This window comes from Nothoprocta perdicaria, unplaced genomic scaffold (genome assembly GCF_003342845.1).
Source record: "Nothoprocta perdicaria isolate Ctin4 unplaced genomic scaffold, notPer1 scaffold_368, whole genome shotgun sequence".
NCBI classification, from domain to species: domain Eukaryota; kingdom Metazoa; phylum Chordata; class Aves; order Tinamiformes; family Tinamidae; genus Nothoprocta; species Nothoprocta perdicaria.
In genome coordinates this window covers 137,004-160,288 of record NW_020455608.1, presented here as the reverse complement: position 1 = coordinate 160,288, position 23,285 = coordinate 137,004, and the positions used below count along the sequence as shown (strand labels likewise).

Below are 23,285 nucleotides of genomic sequence, written 5' to 3'. Positions count from 1 at the left end.
TCTCTGAGAGACAGAGAGAGAGAGAAAGCAAGTGAGGGAGGGAGAAACTCTGTGCTTCATCACTTGTCACCCTAAAGTGATAGTGAGTTACCCTAAAGTACAGGGGTGACATTGGCAACAATTATCAAAATATCTTGTCACAATACAAGTAGAAAGTCAAAAGAGACATATATACCAGCTCTCAAACTCCAGCATATTACTAGGTAAAATATACTTGCACTCGATCATTTTCCAAGCCATGGAGGTATGCAAATGCATTCTCCAAATTGAGACAAAGACATCTACACTTACTATTCTGAACTATGGAAAAGGAGGTGGGAACATAACAGAGGAATGAAGTTTCAATTTGTGGAACTGAAGACATATTTTACAGTAATTAGATTCCAAAAGCATATGCACCCCCCCCCCCAAAAGAAAAAAAAAAAAAAAAAAAAAAACAGGTGCAAGTTTCTCATTAGGATATTAGCACACTGAAGCAGGAAAGAAAGTACAAACAAGGAAGTGGGGTTACAAAATCACATGTTGGCTTTGATTTTCAGGACTAGATAAGTTTTCTGATAGATGATATATGTCATGTGTTCTCAGAGAGGCTTCTGCATCCTGATTACTGGGGAAACAGGAGAAATAAACTAACATTCTTGTGCTGAGAGAACAGGCAATCCTCTTAACTCTCCTTTAGTATCTAAAACCAGGGTCTTTTCCATGTGAAGCATTCTATGATTACTCAGATCTTGAATTCAGCATAAAAATATTTGGATCTTATATCCAGTGGTAATATTAAGGCCCTCTTTCATAAGTAATTAAAATGAATAGTTGCTGTGATATCTGATTCCCTTAGGCTCCACTGGAATCAGGTCAGCTGTACCAAAATTCAGTTACTTACCATAGCAGGCTTTAAGATTAAAAATAAGTATTTTCAGAACTATGAAAAATAGAACTATGAAACACAGGGTCCAGAATCTGTTTTTCAGTATTCACTCACATCTAAGAAAAAGTAAGACCATCTGTCAGGGGAGGGGGGAGAGAGGGGAAAGGAAGAAACAGTCAAGCTGGAAATGTTAAGGGAAATTACTGGGAATAAAATAGTATTCCATAGCTCCCTAGGGTATCTTAAAACACTTGACTTGGCACCAATTGGAGTGCTGAGGTGCCAAGAGGCAAAAGTGATTGGAGAGGTGCCTGCTTTTAAAGATTTACTGGCTTGCATAGAAGCTGGCATGACATAGTGAGGCCTAAAGGCATGAAGTATAGCCAGAAAGAAGCCTTTTCCCTTTCAGTCAGCTGAAGCACTACTAACCATCTTAGTGGGGCCTAGAAATTTTTGGCAGTGCAGTATCCTGTTGGGGTGTAAGCCACACAAACTGGCACTTGAAAAGCTTGAGAAGTCTGTTTTAAACAAAGAACTTGAGACACTCTTCAAGATAACTTGCCTCTCAATAGCAGAGCTTGGCAAAGTTTGAGATTAGGCTAGGGTTTGGAAAATACCACGGCCTCTATAGATCTGAGTTTTGAAAGTTGCCTGTCAAAGGAAAGGGTTGCCACTCTAATATATTTTTCTCCAGAAACAAATGTGGACCAGATCCTCAGATGGAAGATGTTATGCTTGAGGGAGCAACAAGGAAATGAGAACCACTCCAAAGACAGTTGATTCCTGAGTACTGTGAACCCTCTCCAGGTAATGTAATCTACTACGTGCATGTCTTTTGCTTTTATCAGGAATGCAAAGTTACAGGGACCACCTAAAGAAAAGAATCACATTTTAATGAAGATCTTATGAAGCAATTCTGAAGCAGATTGATACAGTGGGATACTCTAAATATACAGTCTCAAACATTTTGGACAGTGGAACCTTGCAATCAATCTTGCCAATAAAGACAGTGAAAAGATAATTTTAACCTTTTTTTTTTTTCTTTTCGCTTGCAAGTCAAGCTGCCAGATAATTTGGATACAAGCTCTTCACCTGACCAAAAAGGATAACAGGTATGTCCAACAGATTTAAAAAACAACAACAAAAACAAAACACCCCCCACCCTTCCTACACACACACACAAAAAAAAACCCCACCAGGTTTCCTCATGAAAAAAATGATTTTTTAAGCTAGGAGCAGGAGCCACAGCTATATAGGTCAGAGATCATAGTCAGATGAAGACCCAGTAGGACCAACGGCCTGGAAAAAAAATCACTAGCATAGCATGCCCTGGAGGATAAAAAGAAATCTCTGTTAAAACTAATCCTAAGTAAGTTCCCTCAGTAGTTAGTATATACATCCATGCATGGACACCATTACCTGAACAAAAGAGAACCACAACTTCCCAGTGTGGATGTAATGAAAAGAAAGTTCATCTAGATTCTGAAAACCTGTTTCGTTAAAGCAAAAGAATGAACACCAATCCCACAGAAAGCAGCATTTGACTCCTTGGAATTAATGGCGTTGTCCTATCCCCTGCTAGCCATGCTGTGTGTCCGTAAGGAGGTCTTCATATACTGAATAATTTTAAGAAAAAATACAGATATTGAATTGTTTCAAAATCTAGCCTGCTTATGGGGTACTTAAGTCCTTTCCCATATCTAACAGATCTATAGAGTTGGTTTCACAAAAGCAGAAGAGACCCAAACAATTTTTCCACTACACGCATTCAGGATGCATTGAGTTGTATTTGTTGTGAGGCATACTGAGAAGGTCCACATAATCTAGTCAGTTAAGCAGCATTGATGGTCTCTAAATTAAAATACTGCCCAAGTTTTCCCTTGCAGCTTCCTTTTAGTCCAGAAGTAGAAAATGAAAAGGCATGGCATAAGCACAACCATTCATCCAGAACTACAGTACAGAGCCTCTGCTCTCAGAGCAGAGGTAGCACGGACAGTGTCATCCATTGTCAGCTCTGTGCCAGAACCCCAGAAACAACAGCACCGTCCTCACTAGTGGCTGTCTGCTTGCACCGAAACAACGTTGGCCATTGCTGTATGCCACGGAATGCCAGTCCATCTGATGCCACGGAATGGAGCTGGTCCACTAGGAACATTCACTTTCTCACCAATCACTTTCCTCACTGGCATAACCTGTTCAAGTACATGCTGTGCGAGCTGAGGCTTGCTCAGAGACTAGGAAAGACTGACAAAATGCAAGTTAGATTGAAGCACAAAGAGCAGACATAGCCACTGGCTGACATATGGAAAATCACGACTGTGTGGACACTAGTTGAACTGTATGTTTGTGACTGCATCCACCTTTATTTATTTGGCAATATTAACCAGGTATGATTCTATTTTCAAAGCTGACGGTATATAAGTTGCTATAAATACAAGCATTGTGTGACTGAAATCCTGTGTTTACTAATGTATAATTAAATGAATATTAGAAAAAAACTATTGTGGATTTCCTAAAGCAGACAAGCAAGGAAAATTAGTTCAAAATACCAAGTTTGGAGTAAATAAGTCTTTAAGCAAAAGAAAAAAAACCACTAGCATATAAACTGAAAATCTCAAAATGCTTGTTTAGTATAAGACAGTACATGATGGTACATAAGAAAGAGGTACTTGCTGCCAACAACTTTGGGGCTCAGCCTTTCGCAAGCAGATCCTTAAGCTGGAGACAACAACAGTGAATGAAAGTTTCAAAGCTTCAAATAATACAAATACAACTATAAAAGGAGACTTTTTTGGTTTTCTTTCAAAATCTCTATTCCACTACGTTCACTTAAGAATGTGACCAATCTTCCAATAACGTAAGGAATTCTTAGAGCAAATACATTCTATATTGTCTTGATGGAGTTTTCCTTCTAGAGCAGCAAACAATGTTACTGGTACTGTTATTACTGTTCCCTCTATGTTAATACTATGCAAGTAACTGTCATTAATCCAGGTCAGTGCTGCAACCAAATGGACTGCGGCAGTTTACTATTTCCTAGCTAGGATGCATCTTTTGCAGACTGACTTGAGATAAACCTTAAAATTAATTAATTCAGAGGATCTCTTGAAAGATTCAGACCCAACTACATTCTGGATCTACATATATGGATCATCATCCATACAACACCTGTCTACTGAAGACCAAACGTGTTTTATGTAGCAAATTTTCGGAAGTGGGATGGTTTTAAGTGATGGTCTGCAAACCTAACAAGTTACAGCAGGAGATCTGAAAGTTGAAACACAGGAAGTTCCATATCCATGTGAGGAAGAACTTCTTTCCTGTGAGGGTGCTAGAGCCCTGGCACAGGCTGCCCAGGGAGGCTGTGGAGTCTCCTTCTCTGGAGGTTTTCCAAACCCACCTGGATGCTGCCCTGTGCCCCATGCTCTGGGTGTCCCTGCTGGAGCAGAGGGGTTGGACTGGATGATCTCTAGGGTCCCTTCCAACCTCAACCAGTCTGTGATTCTGTGAAATTTGCAAAACTGGCTGAAGACTCTAGAAGCAGAAAGTACTATAGTGAAGTGGATTTTTATGCTAGATGAAAAATAAGTATTCCTGAATACTACAGAAGTGAAAACAGAGAAATCAAGACTTTACTGGGTAACAAAGGCAAAGTATGCAAAGAAATAACCTAACAAACAGGTTTGGCAGAAATACAAGGGATGATGGGAGTATAAAAGAAAAAGCGCGCAAGGGAAGAGAAGGAAGAAATCCCTTTCTGCACTCTTTCCTACTATCATTTTCTTTAAGGACTTGGAAAGCATAGTCAACCCATCTCACACTAAGCACCCTGAACAGAAACAGATTTTTTTTTTCTTTAAAAAAAAAAAACATTAGTTGAATGTGTTTTAAAACTACTACAGAAGTACACTGTTATTCCCAGTGGGACACTTTAATTCATGCTATTAAAATGCAAGCCAAATGAGCCTTACAGTAAATTAATGAGGCAGAATTTTAAGAAGTATTGTGATTTCACTCTTTATGCATAAAGTTATGAAATCTGAACATACTGCCCTTAAAAGCTTAATATTAACTAAAACCACACATTTTATTTTGCCATATTGTGCTTGTTTTTAAAAGCTCACGATACATCTTATTTTAATGATGCTTGCAGTTATGTGATACACTTTTTTTTCTTTAAACCAAAAGTATCTTTCCTATATGGATCAAGATTTTTCATACCTAGATTTCTCTAAAACAAGTCAGAAGTACAGTGAAACCTCTTAAATCTACTGATTTTTGCATTTCTAGACAGAAAACTAAATAGTACCTAAAATAAAATTTTCAATAAATTTTCAATACCTAGCTGAGGAAAGGTGGTGGGAGGGCATGGTGGACAGGGGAAGGGAGAGTGGCTGGGGAGGGGTGGATAGTGGAGAAGGAGGAAGATATTCACAATTCAAGGTATTCACAACTCAGATACAACTCTGACATTTAAAACTATGTGAGTGAATACAGCTGTTTTTAATAGTAACGTAATACTAGAAATGATAAAATGCATACTCTGAAATTGTTTAAAACAGCCAACTGGCAGATCCCAAAAAGCACTCTCCTAGGACTTCTAAAAAGAAAGAAAATGCTTCTGTCCACTTCTAGATTACTTGACACAAGTAACTAAGTAGAATAAAGTAGAATAATTGAATAAGTAGAATAGTTGGATAATAGTCTACTTATTTCCCAGAATACCCATAGAGAACTTGGTTTGCCATATATATTTAATTTTAGTTCTAGGAGAAAATGGGCATAAGAAAAACACGACATACTAGATTACTTCTTAAAACTGATTATTATTCCATCATTCCTTTTCTGAAATATCAGCTTTTTGGTTCCAAAAATGATAGAGTAGATTCTTCTTGTTAACAACATCAAGGTAAAGACTATTCTTATTTCTGAATTTCCAATTTGAAAATTAATACGAGTATGCTGCTTCCTTCTAATAATTACTCTGCTACCACAACTGACCATAATAGAGAACTAAATCAGGGGAAAAAAATGTGCATATTCATCAACTGGGATTGAGTATTTTAACTATTGTTAAACAACAGAGTAAACCCAACTAAGAGGTATCTTACTCTGGAGTTGGAAACACTTCGTTCAAACTGAAGAGGTCTTAAGGGTCATAAAAATTAAGAGAAATTAAAATGTATACATATCTCCCGAAATGTATACATATCTACGACATTTTTATTGTATCACATAAAAGTGGACTTGTTTTAGTAACAAGTTATTATTCCTATTCCTATCCTATTTCAACGTATTGCTTGCACAGGTAGCAATCTTACTTAAATTGGTTGGTGAATCATTAATATTCTTGATACAGTTGCACTTTCAAATTAACACCACAGTTTTTCCAAATCTAGGATTTTGAAATACAAAGTTTCACCAATCATTTCAGTAATCAAAATAATTCCTTCTAGTCACACAGCAGTATTTCAGAGTAGTTTCTCCAATCTGTATTTCACAGAATAACAGACTGGTTGAGGTTGGAAGGGACGTCTAGAGATCATCCAGTTCACCCCTGCCCCAGCAGGGACACCCAGAGCACAGGGCACAGGGTGACATCCAGGTGGGTTTGGAAGATCTCCAGAGAAGGAGACTCCACAACCTCCCTGGGCAGCCTGTTCCAGGGCTCTGTTACCCTCACAGGAAAGAAGTACTTCCTCACATGGAGATGGAACTGCCTGTGTTTCAATTTGTACCCATTGCCCCTTGTCCTGTCACTGGCCACCACTGAGAAGTCTTTGGCCCCTTCCTCCCTACATTCTCCCCTCAGGCATTTGTACATATCGATCAGATCCCTTCTCAACCTTCTCTTCTCCAGATTAAACAGGCCCAACTCACTCAGCCTTTCCTCATACAAGAGATGCTCCAGTCCCTTAATCATCTTTGTTGTCCTCCGCGGGACCCTCTCTAGAAGCTCCACGCCTTATACTGGGGAGCCCAGAACTGTCCCCAGTACTCCAGGTGCAGCCTCACCAGAGATGAGAAGAGGGGTAAACTGCCTTTTTACAGAGTTCTTCCAAAATATTTCAAATTAAAATCTCTATGCAAAGAAAAGACATACCTTGGCATCTCCATCAGGCAAGAAGAGATAAGCGCCGCTCTTATCCCGGTTACTTGTAGTTCCATACCATGCAAACTCCACCTTCATTTGATGGTTTTTACCATCTTCTTTTGTATTTATTTTCTAAGGACAGACAATCACATTTGAAATGTCTCAGTATACCTAGGTTTCCCTGAACCAGATCAAAAGTTCCAGAGAAGCAAAATAAAGTGTTTCAAGCTATATGGTAACTTACCTCCAATAGTCCAGACATTCCAGAGAACCACAGTTTCATATAGGAGTTCTCTAAAATTATATTATCTGCAGAATTTTGCATCTCCTTTATCTTGAAAATGTTATTTGGTTTGACCTGCATATTATTCCTTCCACTTGTATATATAGTATAATCAGCTAAATCTGCTTCTGAACTCTGAGCCTCCAAAAGCTGGTAGACTCCAAGTCCCAAAGGTGGTAAATGTGCCAAGAAAGAGATCTGTTGGGGGTAAAAAAGAACTATTTACTTCAAAAAAAAAAGATTATCAATTTGTTGCACCAGATTAACTTTCAGTGCAACTCCCTTTGCTACGACAATTACAGAAGACCTGATTTTTTTCCCATTTTCCCAAAATAATCAGTCATAAACAATATTCTAAAATAAACAGATGAAGCATGTGAAGAAAAATTAGCAAACAAAAATGCTTCTGTTGATAATCTAACAGTTATAATCACTGTTATCTTAATGCAGTAAGAGTTTTCAATCTTTGTAAAGAGGAATGTTCCTGCAGTTTGTGGTTGTAAGCAAGATTGCTATGCATAAAAGATGAATATGTATCATGTGGAGAACCTTACATACCACTTAAAAAACCCACAAATTTAGAAAAGGAACCTATAAGGAAATTATCTCACTTTTACTTTCTACTTAAGGATTATTAAAAAGAAATCTACACAGAAGAGTAATGTAAAAGGTATATTTCCATGGGAATCTGCTTAGAATGGCAGTTACAAATATGTAATTTTCTTTCTCCTCCTTCTACAGCCTCTGCAATTCCCACATTATGTTAATTATCAATAATTACCCCTTTGGAGGAGCCGGAGAAACACTAATTGAATAACCTTTACAGGTATATCATCCTGAAACAATCTTAATTTGGCTCAGAGAGATCTATGTAGTATTTTTATAATTCTAAGAATAAAAACAACAAGAAAAAGAACCCACACTCCTCCAGTTTCTGATGTGTGATAACTGCAGATAATCTTTTATGATGAGCTGTAATTCAAAAATTGTAAGATGCACTGTTTAATTCAAAAATTCTCAGAAACATTCTTTAAAAACAGAAATAAGAGGTGGAACAAAATCATCTGTTGGGCTTGAGCATACAGGAATGGAGATCGTAAGCCTGCCTCCTTATCTGGAAGGCAAAAATTCAGAACCCAACTGTTTAAACCATTGTATCTAAAGATTTAAGAAGTCTTCCAGTCAGAGTGCTTAAGCATATATAAACTGTGTGACTGTGCATCCACCTTAGAGAAAAAGTAGCTTTAGAACTGCAGTTTTAGGAAGAAAAGACACATTCAACATTTTATTCTCATGCAGCTATTAACTGTTAATTAGCTCTGCAGCTAACTGACCCTTTCACCATAACACATCCCTTTATGAAAATTCAAAATCTAATCACTTTAAGAAAATTGTTAAATTTATGTTAAATATATATGCTTCTTTTATCCTTAAAATGATTGAATTAGTGACATTATCTACAGAAGACTGAAATGCCAACAGAGGATATTTACTTTCGATTACTGTGTCATTTTTGTTCTAATGTGAGCTACAGCATCTCTCAAATAAAAATATTTGATTACCTTTTACTTGAAGTAGCATACCTGATACGCTTCATGTGATACTGTAGTTGCTCCATCCCAAATCGCACTAATTTGGATAGCAACAGATTTTCCCAAAGGAGATAACAATGTAACTCGGGGTGAATTCACATTGACTGAAACCACTGAAAATCGCTCTTGTTCCACAGGATTATATATCAGAAGGTACCTGCAAGAATAGATTTGCTAAATTATCTTTGTGAAACAAGATTTTACAGGTTTAATATTGTTGCACATATATTATACAAACAAAGCATTAAAACAATGTTAAAACAACAGGTATGTAACACAACAAATAAGTATGCAAAACATAACCAGGAAACAATGAATATTTAACATCAATTCTTGGCAGGTCTTTTCTTATGCTGTTACTTTTTCAAATATTTCAAACAAAAAGGAATTTTGAAAATACCATACAAGTCAATTTCACATCTTAGCTTTTATATCTGTTTAGAGTTATAATCTCAGACCAAGTATTCAGGTTAATCAATTGTTTTTGTTTTGTTTTGTTTTCCAGGATGAATTACTAATTTTTTATCCACAATGTTTTTGTGATTTTCCCTTCATTTAAAACATAATTTAGAAACAATGGTGTAATGAACAAAACTTTATGTACATACAGATATATATCTGACGTACATTCTTTGAAGTAACTAATTTCTCTCAACTATAAAGCAAAGTCCAAAATCATTTAATTGCAAAATTTTATCAAAATTCCTTATGGCAACTTTCATATACACACTGAAATCTATTTAGCTGGATGCATGGAATAGCTAGTTTTTATACACATGTAATTGGTCCCTGAAGCTCCTGTCATTTCATAATTCTAATATTCTATCGTCAACCTGTTTACCTCTTCATGAAATCCTATCCTTCATCAGTTTCCCAAAATTCTATCTACTACTTATCAAATCACTCCTTGAGTACTTCTTTTCGGGTTTCAGGTGTTTATTAATGTTTTTCCTTCTCTTTCTTCCATTTCTCAACTTTCAAGTTCAATTACCACCTTTACAGATGAAACTACTTCATGTAGAATTGTTTCAGTTCTACAAAAAAGACAGAAACCTCTTTCTGTCTTTCAGGTCTTTATCTTGAATATCACCTGCAATTTGAGTCTCTTTCCAGCATCTCACATCCTCACTGTATGTATTCCTTATTCAACATTAGTTAACCTGGAATCTGGATATGACATTACGGCCCAGTTAACAAATGACCTATGCAGTTAAATGCTTTGACCTTTTATTTTCTCTTTTCTTCCATTAGTTCTAAATGCACACCAGAGGCTTTTTTCTAAGTGCTAGAGAGAAATGAGCTTTCCTGGCACCTGTGATCTACCTTTAAGATGAAGTCTGGTTGGCAGCAGAGAAAGTAGTAAATTATGACCACAGTAGTGAGCTTTGGACATAATGAAAGTGTCAAGGAGGAGAGGCAATAGCAAAATGCTCATGGTTAATATGGAAGAACAAATTAAGCTTCTTCTGAGGGATACAACTTCAACAAAACTTTAGTACAAAGTCAAACTGATAACGTACCACTCAAGTAAGAATGTGATACAAACACATCAAGGATCACATCTTTAACATCTTTCCTTTTTCTCCATTCAGCTACCCTCCTTTCACCCTGTACTTTTTTTTAAAATAATATTCCTCTAGTTTTGGCAAATGCAGTTTTACCCTGCTGATACTCAGAATCCTTATCAACACTGACCAGTTCACTCTTTTCTCATTATCCTTTCACTGGCTCCTTTTCTTCTGCATCAAGCTTGAGTTGCTTATTTTCAACTTCTACAGCTCTTCAAAGAGACCCTATTATCTCACAGTCAGTAGGAAAGGTCAACTGCAACTTCTCAATTGTTGAATCAACTCTGATCAAAGGCTCTATTAGTTTTTTCAAGTAATAATCTTCAGACTACCTGTCACAGCTTGAATGAGCTTGCCATAAAAAATATTTCCTCCTTTAAATCTGCTCTTTACAACTTCCTGGGCTGAACTACTGTTGACTGTCAAACATAACAACTCTTTTCCTTGCATATCTGTGTGCATCCGGCTGTAGTCAGTATTTACTAATGCAATCAGAAGTGCTTTTGGGAGGCTCTCTTTTTATCCAGTTTCACATTGAGGGCTCACAGACTATAGATAATTAGCTTTCACTCTTCAACAACTTTTGCAAGACTTTGTCAGAGTCTCCCCAGACTCATGTAAGTCATATACTTGTACTTTACTGTATTTTTTTTCTCCTTTGGCTAAAATTTTGGATAAAATGTTAATCTAAGTTTTAGCATTTTTATAATTCTTATGAAATCAAAATCAAAGTAAAATAATAGTACACAGTCCATTTTTTACGAATAAAATAACAAAAACGAAATATATCTAAGAACTACATATATACCTTGAAAAGCAGAGAACTGTGTCAAATACAATTTATCTTATGAGATCGGTCAGAATAAATCGTCACTCTCACAAATACAACATTACAAAAATATGTTTTGCTTATTCTTCCTACAAAATAGAAATTCTCATAAGCCTCTGTGCCATAAAATGCATTACAGATACAGTTAATTTCTAGCAATGATCTATGTCTTCATTAGATTTTCATTAACTGCCAAAGAAAATATTTATATGAATATATATACTTTGTTATGGTCCCTAACCACTTCAACTAGTGGCTAGTGGTGTGACCAAAAAAAAAAAAAAAAAACCAAACACCCTAGACTAAAAATTTTGATACTATCAATTTTAATCCCCAGACTATTTTTCTTTAATATCGGGCTGAAAGAAACTCTAGTTGTGTCAAGGTATATAGGCTTTGTACCCTTTTAAAGGTTTGCAATACAAGTGTATTATGGCAATCAGATTAAGGTAATGAGAATAAGGCAAATTTCTGACAGTAGAGACTTGTCTAGATGTCAATATTTTGTTTCAAATTTTACTTGAGCAGAATCGAAATACCTAGAAGGATGCAACTATTATATATAAACACAAAAGCACTGACTAGTGCAATTAAAATCATGTTACTTCTGAAATATCACTCTATTCCCACCCTTAGATAAAACCTCACTATAACTAGAAAGAAATAATTAAAATTCATTATGGAACAAAAGGACTACACTAAGCTATAACATTACAAAGAATGTCATCCACAAATATAGAGTGCAGCTGCCTAATATATATATAACTGTGGTTACATTATGTAGAAAAGCAATGTGACAAATGTGGCAAAAATAGGAATAATACTCCCTCTTCCAGAAGCAGCAAGTAGTTATTTTCCTTTCACTATTTAGATCAGTAGTCTCTGGCAATAGCAAAACGAAAATTATCCAGTCTCACGGAAAGGGGAACAAAAACATGTTGATACCCACCAGTACGATTCTAAGGGAACGTTTTACTCAAAATATTTTACTTTAGAAACACCAGCCATTTCATTTATTCAACAGAAATAAATGAGAAAGAGGTGCAGATCTGAGATCTCAGTGCTAAATGGGATGCAACTTGCATGTACAAATAGTTGCAATTTGAGAAGAGCAAATCCTGCCACTTGCCTTTCAGATGCTTTTAGAAAGACGTGCCTTGATTTTTTTTTTGATCCCTCCTTATTTGGATCTCTGAAACCCAGAGTGAGCATTATTTAATTCATGTAGACTTGAAAATCTTCCTTAAAACAACCTAGTATATGACGTTAACATATTTGTCTATTAAGCATGTACAATAAATAATCCATATGGAGTATTTTGACTAACTCATGATGTAGTAATAATTTAATTTGTCTATCCTTTTTCACAGCAATGCTAGAAAATGTTAGGATCTTTAACTTGTCTAAGTGTACTTCTTCAGTGTAACTTAAAAAATTACTATTTCCTGTTCTTATTTCAAATAACATCTTTAAGAAATTACCAAGAAAAAAAAGTTTAGGTATATTCACAGAAAAGAACTGAAAAAAGTTGATCCATGCCTCCAAAAGCATTGATCCTAGAATTTCTGAACACTAAAGCAAATTGTTTATTAAACTATGAAGAGCTACAGTACTGCAGACTATTGTTCTTTTGTTTCCCTAAGATGTGTAAGTATATGGACATACATATATGTACACACAAATTCACCAATAGCACTTGTCACTAGAGTACCTTACACTTTTAAAGTTCATTCAATGCTGACTTTATGAGTGATGCCATCAAGTGATGTCAGAAATCAGAACTCACTAAAAATAAATGTCAAAGAATCATAAGTGACAAAGGATTATCCAGAATACCATCTCTTAATACACAAAAACACGAAATAGTTTAAGACACCAACTTTTATGGCTCAGTGGAGAACAGTTATTCATGTTTGCTTTAAGGAACAATTATTTGAGGCACTCCAGCTCAGAATCTGATCATTCTAACTGGAATCTTTCTGGCAACTTCACAAATAAGCATTTTCCATCATAATTCATCAACACCATTTCTCCAGGTATATATGGTCAATTTCAATGTGAAGTTGAAGGTATAGCACCTTTGCTTGAAGCTGGCTAGTTTCTTTCTTCTGGTATACAGGTTAAGCTACGAAACACCTTTATAAAAAAAAGAACTACGAGTAGTACACGCGAGAAAAGTTGCAAGAAAAAAAATTTCAAAGCCAAACAACATACTACATCACCAGTCTTGCCCTGAGGAATAAAAAAAGAACAAATGAAGAAACAGAAGGATATAAGCTTCTGACTTTAAATGACGTTAAATGTCAACAAGGAGAAGAAAGTTTGCAAACACACATAAAAATACTCAAATTCCTAAGGGCAATGAAGTATCTCTATTTATGTAAAAGCTCAAAAATATGTACTAGAAAAACTGGTAGGTGGAAAGTGAACTACACTGAAAAAGGTATTCAGAGGTCTTGGAAATAAATGGTGCTCAAGGTACAAGATTTCTAAACAAAATTGAAGTTGCCTAAACAACACATCTTCCTGGAATGGCAAAGCAATAGAAACTATCTAGATATCAAAAGATGGATCAGTAGAGAATCAAAACTGGTCCTTATTTGAAAATGCACTGGAAAAGTGCTTTACTTTAAAAGATATAAGATATTGCAGCATTTTTCTTAGTAGATACAAAAATATGTTAAAAAAAAAAAAAAAGTGTGGTATGTTACTGTAGTATGCTGGAAGCTTAAAAAGGTACACCTGGCAGCTAGAATTCTTAAAATCAACAGCAACAACCATCCTGCTGCTTAAAGCAGATTTTATTTATACGCCCACATATCTATTAATAATTTTGTCAAAATAAATGCCATAAAAAAGGGGCAACGGAAATGTTCACACTATCATCTGAAATCATCTAGTCACATTGCTCCTTTGGTTATTCAATAATTAGACATTTTTGTCCTATCTTAATCAGACAAGTCTGCACAGAAGACTGTAAAAACCCTGCACAGAAGACTGTAAAAACCTATTATCAAGACAATGACCTTGAGAGAATTTTCTGCTGTAACTCTTGCATCAGTTACTAACATGAGCTTTCATGAAAAAAATCTTTTCAAAATTTAAAGATAACTTTCAGTCCTAACCAAAATTTATTTAACAAGAAAGTCTGGAAAAGGAGAAAAGTTCTGGTGAAAGTCTCATGCATAAAAATCACACAATAAATCTATTTTCTAAAACTATTCAAACCTGATTCATGCTTTGTTCAAAAAAAAAAACCTGACTTTGAATATATTATGTAAAGCAATCTTTCTTCCTCCATAAGATTAACTTTGCAAAGCACAAAAAGAACCCTGTATTTTTCTTCTAACACACATAAAATAAAATATTACTCAAAATACTGTTAAGTCCAAGCTTCTGTTTTATCTTAAAAGCCAGTTAGCTCACAACTTCCCTTTTATATTGCTAGATTCTGCTACAAAAGAAAATAAAAACCATGGAGATTAATTTATCAATCAATTTTGAGTTAAAAACTTCACAAGATCCTGAGTTATCATTCAATACATGTGTGCAGTTATACATATATAGCAACACACACATATATATGTGTACCTATCTGTGGGTCCCGTAACGTTTGATTAGAGGTTTAAAAGTGGTTTTATTCCTAATTCATATTCTCAAAGGAAGCAAGCAAAGCAAAATTCACAGACAGAATACCCCAGTATCACAACACTCTCAAGGAAAAAAAAAAATCTACGTTAACTAATACCAAGTAATTTGGAGCTCAATTTTGCAGTAAGATTCAGCATATTATGTACTTACATTAAAAAGTGTATAAATACACACATATAAACTATGTATGTTACATATAGAACCCTAAATTTTCCGATTTTTAGAAATACTATGACTGGAATCTTCTTACAGACAACTGAAGTGCTAGTATGAATCTCAGTAGATTTCTTGCTCTGCTCAGCTCTTCACAGATGATAAGAAAGATATCTATACCATAAGTGCTTTAATGCATGACTCTATATTTAGCATATTAGAAAGTTACAGCATCTAGTTTTTCATCATTTCCATCATGTAAAAATATACAGAAATGCCCACCCTTTAACAGAGGATATATCTGCCAATAGATAGGTAAATAGAGGAAATAGTGCCAATAAAATTATCCTAAATAGGATTTTTTTTCTATATGAAAAACTGAGGTTATTATTTCCCATTGGCAGTTGGTCCAGTCGGACACCATGCACAAAACTTTATGGCTCGTAATATCAGGCCACTATGGCTACACTAGAGTGTACTGATTTACTATGACTCCCAAGACCATCTTGAAGACACAAAAGCCAAATCTAGACATCAGCTAACATGAAGATAACAGGAAAGCTGACCTAGTTCAACCTGCTAACCAGAATTAGAATTCAGTAGGGTCATCTTAGACTCTGTTGTGCAGCATTCACTATTCTTGAAACTTGTAAAATCAGAGTACCCGTTTTTGCCAATGTACATTTTATGTTATTTAACATTTGAAATAATTCTTCCTATTACTTCTCCCTCTTCTTCTTAATTCAATTTAGAATAACCAGTTCTATTCATAACAAAATTGTTTGTGATGACTTACATTCCTTACCATCAGTCTTCCGAAACTAAATCGATGCTAACTTTTCAACCCTTCTTTTTCAGCTGGTTTCCTCTTAAACCTTTTTCATTTCTTCATTATTCTTGAAGTTTGTTTTCCAAAACTAGAGCCCATATTTTTTCTGAGGTCTTTATCACCTCAGATAAAGTATACCACATGACTTTTAAAACAAAGTACATTCTTCTCTAACTCATCCAAAATAAAAACTGCCTCTCTGGATTTACCCAAAGTTCATTATTTGAATTTGTGATCTTCCTGATTCCTTAGCCACCAGTTGCTTCAGCCCAGAATATTTCTCCATGGGATTTGAATGCTTTCATTTACTTATATTTCATTCATAGTTTCTAAAAGTTTTAAATTAGTTTCATAAAAATAGTTTTATTAATAAAATAGTTTTTAATTCTAATCCTATACTGTAGACAGTATGACTTAAAATTTCATATTCTTTATATTCTATACATTATATTTGTATCTTATTCCATTAGCAAATTATTGTATGTGATCTTATAATCTAATCCAAAAAAAAAAAAAATTCCTTGCTTGGTTTTGGCTTGACTTTGTATGAAGACAACCTTCTGCACTCTTTAGATGGGTATCAAAAGATATCAGTTGAATAGTTTATATTGTCTAACATTCAGTAATGAACACTGAAGTAACTGCTAATTAACAAGCAACTCTGTCACTTGTGTGAGTCAAGTTGGCAAAAAATCTGTTGACAACATACTGACCCGAAACTGAAGAAAGCCACAGGATTACAAAACATACTTAAAAAAAAAAAGTCTTTCTTTTGCTCTCCTCTTTTATTAAAAGGGACCAGATCTCCTTTAATATTCTTGTTTGGAGTAGAGATTGAAAGTCTGTTGAAGAGAAGGATGTGGGGGCAGGAAGAAGAAATGGTGAATCTCCTGAAATAAACATTTGGGGCAAATGCATCTGACTTCAGAGATATTGAGGAATAATGTTCTGAACACTTAATAAAACATTTAAGCAACGTTTTGTTAAATAATTCCTTTTAAAAAAAAATGTGCATTTCCATGTTTGTGTTCAGTATCATACATTTATGATGATTCTAACAATCCTAACAAATAGGTCCTTGATCACTAGCTAAATGCAACAGGTCGTACTATAATGTTTATCACGTCTGCTGGGCTACGGAATGAACAAAGCATTATCAAGATCTACTAAATTCCATGATACTATGTTATGTTAGGATTATGCTGCCCTCTCATTTTTGAAAAGACCTACACTAAGATGTTCAACGTTTTAAACAACGCAACAACATGATTTACAAGACTACTTGCAAAGTACAAGACTACTTGTACAAGACTACTTTCATTTGTTGATATGGTAGAGTTTTATAAAAGAATTTAAATAATTTTTAACAGACACAGTATGGAAACTAAGATTCTATCAAGTTAAGCTCAAAATATCAAATGGCAAACTGCATTGAAATTGTGCTTAAAGAGGATCTACACATCTAACCATATTATAATATTAAAGTTGCAATAACTGCTAGACATTTAATACTTCTCCTTTGAGTTATCATCAGGTGCTGAAACTACCTATTCACACCTATTCTATCCTAGACATCCCATTAAATGAGAAAGTCCATTGTGAAGAATAAATTACACTCAAAGAGCTAGTGTTAAATATACCATAGGAGAGAAAAATAATCTGGGCTAGGGGGCTTATGGGAGATTTGATATAAATTCAAGTTAATCAAATATTCTTCCTTTATACAGTTAGACAAAAGGCATGCTTTCCCTAAAAGAAATGCTGATACCTTCTCAATGGTTTTAACAGCGTGAAGGATGGACACTTAACATCTTTACATGGTAAGTTAAATGATGCAGATACGGTTCTCTCCATTACATACAGCTAATCTTTTTTTTTTAATTTAAGAATCAGAACTGAACTAGCTACCAATACTGTAACAGCTGCAGGAAAAAAAAAAAAGTTATTTTATACTTTGGCAGTAATTCCTATAAGCTTGTTATATAAGAAACAAGTCATTTCTTATATAGCAGAATATTAGTCTTCCATGTACATGACAAAATGTGAAGATTTTTTTTAACCTCTTCCTAAAAGAATGATTTTCCAGTTCATGAAAAACACCTTGTAGAAGAATTAAGAGAAATCTAAATCTCAATTTGAAACTATAGGCCAAAAGAGATATTTGCGTGGCTTTTAAAAAGTATAAAAATAAAAGTGAAAACAGAATATTATACTTAAATCAGTTTCTTCATTATAAGTCAGATTTGTGCCAACAAGAAATAATAAAGAGAAGCCAACCAATAAACTAGCAGTATCACAAGAACTCAGCGGGTATTCAACCAGGGCAAGATGAATTCATGTTACAACCACAATTATACTTGAAGAGGAGACTAAATGCTTAATTTAGATTTAGAATAGACCTATAAACTTAAAATTACTCCTTCTTTCTAACTGACAATGACTAACATCTTTCTAACTGACAACTGACAATGACTGACAATTCTGATTAACACACAAGTAATTAAGAACAGTGATTGCACAATTAAGAAAATATTCCATTACTCTCACTTTACATTTTAAAATTCTGTATCACTTGAGCAATGCCTTTCCTAATGACTTAAAGTCAAAATGCTTTTATTCTGTTAATAAAGGTAAGGGAACTCATACATGGCCATCAGTTATCTCCTACAACTGCCCAGATACATATTTATTATATCTGTAGCTCTAGACAGAAACATATGCGATACATGTGCAATTCATCCCTCCACTCTCACAGGCAAAAAAGGACCTTTGTGTGGTTTCCTCAAAAACAAACCATGTAAAACCCTCAAGAAAACAGCATTCACAAACACAGACAACACAACAGTAAGAACTATAAATTTAGCGGACACAGAAAACCAACATCAACCTAAGACAAGACTTACCAAAAAAAAAAAATAATAATGCATCTACTACATATTCCAGATACACATACTTCCTATGATTTGGATGGATTTCTCATGGCACATATATCCTATTCTGGAGCAGAAAATTAATCTCCAATTAAGGATAAAAGGATTGTGTCCAAGGGCGCTATTTTACATTTTTCTTTTACCACAAAGTTGTGAGGTGTTCTGAAGTCCAAGATGGGCTTGAAGCCCCCTGACTTTTTCAGGATCAGGATGTGCCTTCACTAAAATCCTTTCCTTGTTCCTCTTGTAGTGCAGGCTTTATTAATCTGCATTTAGAAGGAAAAAAATCTGATTCAGAAGAACAGAATGACTTTAAGTACGCCATATCATTTCAGTTTGTGCCTCCTTGGCAGCCTCGGACTAACTACAATATTGCCTCAAAGCAACTCCAATAAAAAGGCTGAAAGGAATGGCGAGTGCCTAGGGAAGAAAAGAAAAAGTATTCTATTATACTGAAAAGGTTCATCTTCTAGTTCCCATTTGTCTTCAACAATCCAATTTTCAGTTGTATTCATTGTTTTCTAACATATTTCTTCTTAATAAACTTTTTTAATAGAAGAAAACATCTCATCTTTTTCACATTATTTACATGATTGTATTTGAATTCAACGCAGTACAGTAAAACTGAGTTTTGAAAAAGCAATAGGTAAGTTCACAGGAAGTTTTAGAGCACAAGAAAATGCAAAACAAAGTTACTCTGTTCTTGACAAATGATAACAATTTAACTCAAAAAAAAAATCTCAATAGTCTTCAGCTTTTAAGAGCTATCCCTCATACCTAAACAAACATCTACACCTTATATATGTTGTTTTATTTTCAGATTTCCCATACCAACTTTTAATGATATGCCAACCATAGCAGTTAACAGATACATTTAGAGATAAGACTGCAAATATTAACACAAGCATGAAAAACTCATGCTCATATAAACAGAAATCGCTCTGAAAAATAGCTTTAAGCTCACAAAGAGCGAGAATAGGAGATTAAGTTGCTATGAACTCTACTATATACATTCCCGCCACCTGGCCAATGTAGAAATTGCCCATTTGGTGACAAATTTAGCTGCACACCCCCACACATCTTCATGCAGAGTGACTTGGGTTTTGTTCATTTTGAAATCTCTGTCTTTGTCAGAATGATTTTTGCTTAAGCATGTATTTCACGTTCACATCAATGTGAATCATGATTCAAGAGCCAAAGACATTCCAGTTAACACATAAGCCAAGCTTGTCTTTACAACAGCTCCTCCTTCATGGAGATCAAGAGGGAAAATACTTTTTAATGCATTACACGCTAATTCAGTCAAACAAGACCTTGAATTTACTACAGACGGCGTAAGTTCATGGCCATTATGACAGTCATCTGAAATACTGTAAATCAGGTAGCTGAACACTGAGATTAACACTGAAAAAAAGTGAATTAAGAGAGTTTATTTAGCCCACGTAGCCGAAGTCTTGGAAACTAAAGTTCTTTATGTGCAATCTCACAGTTTTCTCCTTATTTCCAAACTACCTGATGTAGTATGCTGCAAACATAAATACTGGATTAAGGGTTCTACTTTTTAACAGAAGAATTTTAGTGTTTGATGTGACCATCGCTTAAAATTAATAGTACAGAGGTTTATCTTCCAGAAAAGCGTAAGACACTTTTACACATACTATTTCATCCAATTAAATATGCTTAAAGTTAATAGTGCACTTTTTTTTCCGGGAAAGAAATATGCTTATTGTTATGCCAAAAAATACATCTGGCCTCATTTTAAATGCTATAGCATCTCTTTCTTGTGTTTTTAAAAATAATATAAAGTTCAAAACTCATTTTTATTTTTTGCTGTTTCACTCTGTAATTATATCAAACATTATTTACCTCAAAATTCATGTAACTACAAAATATAATTAAAATGTATATGATTAGAAACTCAAAAGCCATCAGAGTTCTTTTCTTGTAACTACATTGGACAATTTTTAGGTTGATTTTACAGCAGTACAGCCAACATATATTAAAAAAAAAAAGATAAAATTGATAGACAATATTAAACGTTATCCTGATTCATAGTATTCTTTTTCATTCGCAAAAAACCATTATTTTTGTTGCTTCACATGATTAGGACAATTTTTCCTTTCATCATCTTATACTGATATCCTTCTAAGGTAAGCTATCTTTCCGGTCTTGTCTCCTTCTCAGTTTGGAAAAACTAAACTTTCTCTCATGAAATAAATGCCATTAAACACTCATTGTCATTRATTCTATTTAGAATTAATCCTCTAGGGAACTCAAACATTTGAGCTAGTGCAAAAAGTATCTGCTAAGATACTAACCTAGCATTATAAAAGTAGGATAGCATACTTCTACGAGTTGCTGAATACTAACTTTCAGGTAAAATTTAATTACTGTAAAATTCTAAATCAATAATTCTTAGAAATGCTCTCTAATCCTCTTTGAATACCATAATAACTTCAGATCAAATAGGATGCCTTACATTATGCTTGTACTGTACTATGCAATGGAGCCAGTCATCAGGTCTCGTTCACTCCTCCATTCACCATGTTGTCATCAACAATTCTACAAAATCTAAGCCGTTGTACAGCCACACAGGTCAGGTATTTGATCATGTATCTCACTCCTCACCAACACTATCTCCAGCAAATACTGTCAACAGACACAGCAGGGAAATCTTGCTATTCACACTGTCAGCATATCCTTAGACAGCAGCTGTCAGGTTAAACTGGATGGTTCAAACTTCACCAAAGTCATCAATGAGTACAGGTCTCTTGCCATGTGAAAAAGAAAACCTCTGGCAGACTATCCCCAAGAAGCAAGAATTACATCAAGGGACAGAGTGCTCTCACAGAATTAGGATGCTATATCCAATTTCATTAATCACTAATAGTCTCTGTTTCCAAGATGCACTGTAACAAAAAGTGATACTGGATGTTTGCTTGCTACCAGTCTTATTAAATAGTTTCAGAACAGTACAAATGTGTTTGCATATCTAGCAGGATATTTACTTGTAAAAGCTTATTTGTTTTTGTTCTTAAGCTGAAAGTGACCATTTAAATATAATAATATACACGTGTGTGTATATATATATATATATATCTTAATTCTTTTATTCTTAAACTATGCCAAGTCTTCAATAAGTAGCAAGATATTACCATAAATATCTTCACTTCTAGCTGCTAATTAAAATAACAATCACAAAATTGAAGGACTCCTTGAACAATGAAATGTAATAGAAGCTCCTTTACAAAACTAGCCTCTGTATGATCTAGGAAACCATGTGTTATGACTTGACTTCCTTCCCTGATTTCCCTAGAGCCTTAGCTAGTTCTCTCATCATGGCACCAGGCCACTCAGAGAAGGAGGGTAAAGGAATAACATAAACCAGAAATCACTTTCTGAATTCCTCTTAACTTCAGTTACACATTTACAGATAGCAGCCTTTTGATAACTTTGTATTTAAAAATCAAATGCCATTTATTGTGCACAGTTCTTTAAACTGCCTGAAGTAACAAAATTCCAGTGAAAAACTAGTGAAAGAAAAAAAATAGCAAAGCTGAAAACTATATATGTGATAACTGAACTGTGTTGAAAATACATGTTGCAGACCAAGAAAAAATAAGAAATGATGGTACTGAATTTTGAGTGTCTGTTAAGAACAAAATAGCAAGGAAAGAAATTAGGTCAGACATCCTTTTATGGAACTCAAGAAACAACGATGAGAATGGAAAATGAGACTGAATTAATACTGAGGGAATTACGAAATACTTTTCAAAGCTGGTGTCCCCAAACCTTTCAGAGCACATCACAAAACTTCAAGCCTTCATCCTCCTGATCTTGAAAGGAATCCTTATTAGATATATCCAGAGAAAGGACTTTTAGCTACAGCTAAATCACAGAATCATTACAGTTGGAAAAGATCTTCAAAAGATCAAGTCCAACTGTAAATCATTCAACATTATGCCTGTTAAACTACGTCCCTAAGCAGCTCATCTACAATTTTTTTTTGACTGACACCAGGGATGGTGACTCCACCACTTCTCTGGGCAGCCTGTTCCAATGCTTTACCACTTTTTCCATATCAAAACTGTTCCTAATATCTAACCTGAACCTCCTCTGCCGCAACTGGAGCCCATTTCCTCTTGTCCTATCTGTTGTTATTCTGGAGAACAGACTGACACCTGCTGGAGAGCAGTCCCGCAGAGAGGGACCTGGGTGTCATGGTGGACAACAAGATGACCATGAGGCAGCAGTGTGCCCTGGTGGCCAGGAAGGCCAACGGGATCCTGGGGGGCATTAAGAAGAGCGTCTCCAGCAGGCTGAGGGAGGTGATCGTCCCCCTAACACAGCCCTGGTAAGGCCACATCTGGAGACTGCGTCCAGTTCTGGGCTCCCCAGTACAAGAGGGATGTGGAGCTGCTGGAGAGAGTCCAGCGCAGGGCTACCAGGATGATCAGGGGCCTGGAACATCTGCCCTGTGAGCAAAGG

General features: G+C 35.1%; 1 protein-coding gene across 1 annotated transcript in view; it reads right to left on the bottom strand.

Annotated features, from left to right (window-relative positions):
• Nucleotides 1-23,285, bottom strand: part of MAN2A1 (mannosidase alpha class 2A member 1) — a 99,415-nt gene that overhangs the window by 30,527 nt on the left and 45,603 nt on the right. The window contains exons 12-14 of the mRNA XM_026044488.1: nt 8,829-8,994; nt 7,207-7,443; nt 6,972-7,094 (exon numbers count right to left, since the gene is read on the bottom strand). Coding sequence (XP_025900273.1) covers nt 6,972-7,094; nt 7,207-7,443; nt 8,829-8,994 — 526 coding nt within the window. The remainder of the gene's footprint in view (nt 1-6,971; nt 7,095-7,206; nt 7,444-8,828; nt 8,995-23,285) is intronic.